Raw genomic sequence first — 6772 nt, 5'->3', positions numbered from 1 at the left:
TACAAACTTTCCTTAAGTTTCTCGAAACTACTTATCGAGCGCTTGAATTTATCGAAGAAGAGGACACATCAAAAAAGGTTGTGAACCGCTCGTACAGCGACAAACAAAAACAACACAAACCTGCTCGCAGACAATTACATGCTAATGCAGCTACTACTACCGCCAGTTCAGCATCGTCAAATTATAGCTGTCCCTGTTGTCAAAAACAACATCTCTTGTACAAATGTTTTAAATTTTCTGCACTACCTGCTGCTGAAAAGCAGAGCTTTGTCCTACAACATAGGCTATGCCTAAACTGTTTAGGTAAGGGTCATACATACAGTGAGTGCGAAAGAAATTCCCGCTGCCAGGCCTGTAAGCAGCCGCACCACACTGTTATTCACAATGCATTCGCTCTTCGCAACAATAAAAATGACGAACACAAACTTTCTGCAAATCTCACAACTACTGCTCAAATTATGAATGCAGAAGTGCACTCTGCGACTACTAACGCTCAAGTCTTACTCGCTACTGTACGGGTGATTATTGAAACACCTGAGCGACAATTTCACTTGAAAGCACTCGTTGATCAAGGCGCTCAAGCCTCATTCATAACAGAGGACGCCGCTCAGTTGCTCAACTTGCCAAAACGAAATACCAATGTTATTGTAGCGGGCATTGGTGGAGCAAATGCTTTAATTGCTAAAAGGTCTCTAACTCTATGCTTGCGCTCACAATATGAAAAAGACTTTAAAATGGACTGCACCGCGTTTATTTTGCCGAAATTGACATCATACAAACCATCGCCTTATCACTTGCGCGGTATGCCAAATTTATCCGGCATTTTTCTTGCTGATCCAACCTTTGCTTTGCCCGTCAATATCGACCTAGTTTTAGGCGGAGATGTATATGGCGATATCTTACTCTCTGGCATGAAAAAGTACGAACGTGGCATTTTCCTACAAGAAACTCATTTTGGATGGATGATTTCTGGTCCATCTACTACAACTCCTTCACAACAAATTTTGCATACAAATTTATGTACTCTAGATGATCAGCTTCGTTTATTTTGGGAACAGGAGGAACTGCACGAAGAGCGCCAGCTCTCTTCCGAAGAGACAGCCTGCGAAAACCACTTTTTGCAAACCTACAAGCGGGATAAATGCGGCCGGTATACGGTTCACTTACCCTTTAAAACCCTATTTGCACAGGGTAAGCTCCCAGCATTTAGTGGCACTGACTTTAACGCTGTTAAAAGACTTAAGCAGCTAGAAATGCGATTCAAAAATCAACCTAACTTTGCAAAGCTTTACAAAGATTTTATGGCAGAATATCTAAGCTTAGGTCACATGCAAGAAGTCGGCTTTTATCCAGAAGATCTGCAAGAAAATTCATATTTCTTTTGCCATCATGGTGTCTTACAGCAATGCAGCAGCACCACCAAATTGCGCGTTGTATTCGACGGTGGGAATCGTTGTCCCCCTCAACCTTCTCTCAATGATGAACTTGCTGCAGGGCCGGCATTGCAAAGTGATTTGTCAAGTATTATTTCTCGATGGAGAAGTCACAAAATAGCTTTTACAGCCGATTTAGAAAAAATGTTTAGGCAAATCAACGTTTGTAAGGAACATCAAAATTATCAGTGCATTCTCTGGCGAGAGGATTCTACAAAGCGAATTAAAATATATAAACTTTGCACTGTCACTTATGGGACAACTTCTGCTCCGTATTTAGCGATTCGTGTTCTACGCCAACTAGCCACTGATGAGCAAACAAATTATCCTCTCGCAAGCCAAGTGTACTTAAATGATACCTACGTTGACGATATTATATCAGGTGCAGACACGAACGCGGAAGCAATCGAGCTACAACAACAACTCAGCAGGCTGTCATCTAGTGGCGGATTTAATCTTAGAAAGTGGAACTCAAATTCTGCCGTGTTGCTACAAACAATTCCACCTGAGAATAAAGAGAACGCCAATTGGATTGAACTTAAGGCAGAGAACCTCGTAAAAGCCCTTGGTCTTTTTTGGGACACGAACGAAGATGAATTCTCTTTCAAAATCAACTTTAGTTTTGCTTCCGCAATAACTAAGAGGAGTATGCTCTCTGATGCGGCCAAATTATTCGACCCACTTGGTTGGCTGGCGCCTACCACAATTATCGCTAAAATCATGTTCCAAAGGTTATGGATGGAGGGACTAGATTGGAATGACCCACTTCCAACTAAATTAAATGCTGAATGGTTGCAGTATCGAGATTCTCTGCATGAACTCGAAAGCATAAAGATTCCAAGGTGGTTTGGATGCAACAAATTTAACAAAATTGAGTTGCATGGTTTCAGTGACGCCTCACAGGCTGCCTATGGGGCAGTTGTATATGCGGTAGTCTATAACAACTCAACTATTTACGCATCACTTATTCAGTCAAAAACTAAGGTAACACCGCTCAAAACTGTGTCAATTCCGAGACTGGAATTATGTGCGGCGGCGTTACTGGGTAAACTCATGGCGAAAGTGAAAACCTACTTCCACGCGGATGCACCTGTTTTCTATTGGACCGACAGCACAGTGGTTTTGAGTTGGATACGATGCCATTCCACGCGCTGGTCCGTGTACATCGCCAATCGCGCAGCTGAGATTCAGCGCATATCTGATGTAAGTCAGTGGAGGCACGTGCGTACAAGCGAGAATCCAGCGGACTGCTTAACACGCGGTCTGACTCCAAGAGAGCTTAAGGCACATACTTTGTCGTGGTTTGGGCCGACTTGGCTTACTGGGCCAATATCGAACTGGCCACACGAGAACTTAACTTTCGAAACTTGTTTAGAAGAGCGAAAATCATATATCGCTTCTCACGTAACTACGTTAGCTGAAAACTCTATGGAAGACCCCGATTTTATTTGTAAATTCTCTTCGCTCTCTCGGCTTGTGCGCGTCACCGCGTATATTCTACGCTTTTATTATAACTTAAGAGCAGCGCTGCAGCAACACAAAATAGAGAACAATTTATGTGAGACGGGCTTTCTAAAATCACGCGAGATTAAACACGCACTCGCTATAATAATCAAGCAGGTACAGCGCATTGACTTCACCCAAGAGATACATTGTTTGGAAAATAAGCAAGCTCTTAACAAAAAGAGTAAAATTCTTCAATTAGCTCCTTTTCTGGATGGTGATAACTTGCTAAGGGTCGGAGGTAGAATTTCGAAGGCGAAAATTACATTTGACGTCAAACATCCGGTGTTATTATCAAAACAATCGTTTTTATCGTTTCTAATATTCACAGACGCTCATCACCAAACTCTACATGGCGGCGTTCAGCAGATGCTTTCGTTTGTCTCTCAACGTTACTGGATTCTATCAGCGCGCAGCTTAGCAAAATCCGTGCTCCGTAAATGCGTAATCTGTTTCAAATACACAGCGAAGGTGCATCAGCAGCAAATGGGAAATTTACCCGCAGTTCGTCTTCAACCAACTAAACCGTTTCAGCACAGTGGACTCGACTACGCTGGTCCCATAACACTAAAGCTTTCACTACTTCGCAAAGCGGCAACCACAAAGGGCTATATCTGCCTGTTCATTTGCATGTGCACGAAGGCCATACACCTTGAAGTAGTTTCAAGCCTAAATACTGACGCCTTTATCGCCGCATTTCGTCGCTTTATATCAAGGAGGGGTCGATGCAGCGATTTATACTCTGATTGCGGTACTACGTTCGTAGGGGCTAACAAAGAGCTAAAGATTTCCTTTCAGCAGCAAAAGGCTTCGCTCCCCGAACATCTTGCTGCCGCACTTGCAAATGAAGGTACGACATGGCACTCCATTCCGCCCGCTTCACCAAATTTCGGAGGCTTATGGGAAGCGGCGGTTAAGTCGACTAAACATCATCTAAGACGAATAATGCGAGATCGGGTGCTTACTTTTGAAGAACTCAGCACGCTTCTTGCACAAATTGAAAGTTGCTTGAATTCTCGGCCGCTCTGCCCATTGTCAGCATATCCCACTGATCATCAAGCGTTGACACCTGCACACTTTCTTGTAGGTGAACCCACAACTTGCGTCTCAGAGGAGAGCCTGCTTGACTCTAATATCGACCACCTGACCCGCTGGAAACTAGTTGAGCGCCTAAAGCAACATTTCTGGCATCGATGGGCTAACGAATACTTACACACTCTACAAACTCGCACCAAGTGGACACAAGTTCAAAAAAATCTTCGCGTCAACGACATCGTTTTGCTGCAACATGAGCGTAGCGCTCCTGGCTATTGGCCGTTGGCGAGAGTGCATGAGATACATCCCGGTGCAGATGGTCTAGTAAGGGTCGTTACGCTTTTCTGTAAAGGCAAACTTGTGAAGCGGCCGATTTCTAAAATTTGTTCGCTGCCCATCAATGATAACACTGGCACCACGGCCGATGTTTTGTAACTTAGCCAGCTTGTTTCTCGCTGACATGATGAACCTTAAAAACTTCGTTTTTGCTGCCGGAGAATGTTCAATATTATTGTATAGTATTTACGTTCTTACTAACTTTTGCAGCTCTGTAATGTTGTACTGAACATTGAATTGTTTTTACGCGTTGCAACCCTGAAATGTAAAACTGAATATGGTTTTGTAATAAAACTCTCTATTGAATTTTAGACTGAAAGGAAAGACACGCGGTTTTAAACTTAACCTGAATTTTATAACAAGGTTCGTATTACTATTAATGTTTTCGCAACACTATGTGAGTTACGTAATTTATGTGCTATTTAGTTGTATAAAAGCAAAAAGACTCAAAATTAAAATAAAACTACTATAAGATTGATGTAAACATCCAATTTAAGAACAATTTATGTTTTTATCAGTTAAATATGCTTCATATGCATATACAAATAAGCATAATGCACAAAAGCTTATACTTCTATTTCACACCAAAGCTACACTTTTTCCAAGCAAATTTGCAAAGAAGCAACACCGCACTGCTGCTAAGGGAGCGGTGCGATAGAGACAACTGTCAGTTGATCGAACCTTGTATTGTTGAATCATGGAAGCAAAGTAGACAAAAATGTTTGTGCATCTATTTCGTATAGTTTCGCGCGGAATGCTGAGTGTGTATTAGAGTCCAGCGCAAGTGTATTTGCCGCATTTCGTTCAATAAGTACTCCTTGCATTGTACTCTACTCCCAACACATTGTTACTCTTTTTCCGCATACATACTCTACTTGGCGTTGAGAGAGTAAATACTTGACGTACTTGCTATCATGAACCAACGACTACAGATCACGTAATCCGCCATCGTTGTATTTGTAATCGATTTTCAGAAAAAAGTTTTCGTAGCGTTTTTGATGTTTTTTGGTTCTGTTTACATCGTCTTCTACCTCTTCGTAGTGATATTTTAGCGATTTTATGTGTTTTCTGCAGCGGTTTTAATTAGAAATTTTGATTTATTACAAATTTATGATACAATAGGGGTATTCTCCAAATCTTGCAAAGCCATTGCATGTAGCACGGATTGCATGGATTGCATAACTTGCAAACACACAACAACAAAATACATGGGAAACGACATTTCCTATCGCTGCAAAATATGCAACGTCGAAACCCATGTATATATTTTGCAAAATAGCATAGCAAGATATATGCGACCCTGTGCTAGTTGTTTTGTTGTTGGATTTGCTACATATTTCTCTCATTCCTCTCATCTCGCTCACTTCATTTTTTTCTGCTGTCTCTTGTTATTGTATTTGATACATAATTTCGCTGCTTGCTACCCATGCATTCCACCACTTTGCAATGGGGTGCTCTCGTACTCTTCGAAATTTGGGATAGTATTTTTGCATTTCGTGCAATACGTGCATCGTGCAATACTTCGAGAATACCCCTTATATGAAGTGCTTTGTGATTGGAACAAGTTTGTGCGTCTGTTTGATTTGCCAAGAGGCGTAAATTTGCGTGAAAAGTGGGTGCACATTTGTGGTCAGAACGTTGGCATTGAAAAATCGGCCGGTGCCGATAATATGCGATTGTAAAACACTCTCAATCATTAAAACCATATTTTATGAACTTTTTTTGCTAATTGTCATCAAGTTTCACTTTTTATTTTTTATAATAAATACAAATCTAGTCGCACTCAATAACCGCGCCTTTTTCGTTTTCTTTGTTTGTTTTCATTTTTAGGCAGATGTCAAAAACGCTCAGAAATTTACTTTTTTCATTCTATTCCGATTGCGTGATCTTGTTAGTTGGTTCATGCTTGCTATTACTCCACCAAAGTAGGTACTCTACTTTCTCGCATCGCGTACGAGAGATATTTGCTGCTGCCAAAAGGGAGTAGAAAATCTACTCTCTGTATACTTGTAGTACTGTAAGTACTTGCGTATTAAATTTCAATTCTGGTTGTTAGCCTACTAGTTGATATCGTTTGCGGCGCTGGTCAGTGAAATTGAAAGAGTAAAAATAGAATATGGAAATTGACGATGTAAGGAAATGTTCACGGCCTTATTTATAAAAAATAAATAATATAAAAAAACTTTTTAATATACAACGCTTTTATAAATGGACTAAAAAGTAGAAAATAATACTTCTCAGTCCCATAGAATTTGTTTTGATAACTTTTGATTTTGAAATTTTAGCAAAAGTCATTATAAACAATCTATGAAATTGAAAATGAAAAGCGTGGAGCGCATGCAATACAAAGCATTCGATTTAATTGACAATAGTCAAACTACATAACGTAGACCTAAAATTTCTACAGCGAAAGTAGAACTTTGAAATCGATTTTAAGCGGTCGTTATTCATATACCCACATACAT

General features: G+C 40.6%; 1 protein-coding gene across 1 annotated transcript in view; it reads left to right on the top strand.

Moving 5' to 3' along the window:
• LOC118736173 overlaps nucleotides 1–4406 on the top strand; it is a 5199-nt gene extending 793 nt beyond the window's left edge. The window contains exons 2-4 of the mRNA XM_036466268.1: nucleotides 18–2883; nucleotides 2959–3120; nucleotides 3268–4406. Coding sequence (XP_036322161.1) covers nucleotides 18–2883; nucleotides 2959–3120; nucleotides 3268–4406 — 4167 coding nt within the window. The remainder of the gene's footprint in view (nucleotides 1–17; nucleotides 2884–2958; nucleotides 3121–3267) is intronic.
• Nucleotides 4407–6772: the final 2366 nt, after the last annotated feature.

This window comes from Rhagoletis pomonella, unplaced genomic scaffold, assembly GCF_013731165.1.
Source record: "Rhagoletis pomonella isolate Grant_MI unplaced genomic scaffold, Rhpom_1.0 Rhpom_scaffold_00003, whole genome shotgun sequence".
Classification (NCBI taxonomy): Eukaryota; Metazoa; Arthropoda; class Insecta; order Diptera; family Tephritidae; genus Rhagoletis; species Rhagoletis pomonella.
This window is presented reverse-complemented; position numbering and strand designations above follow the sequence as displayed.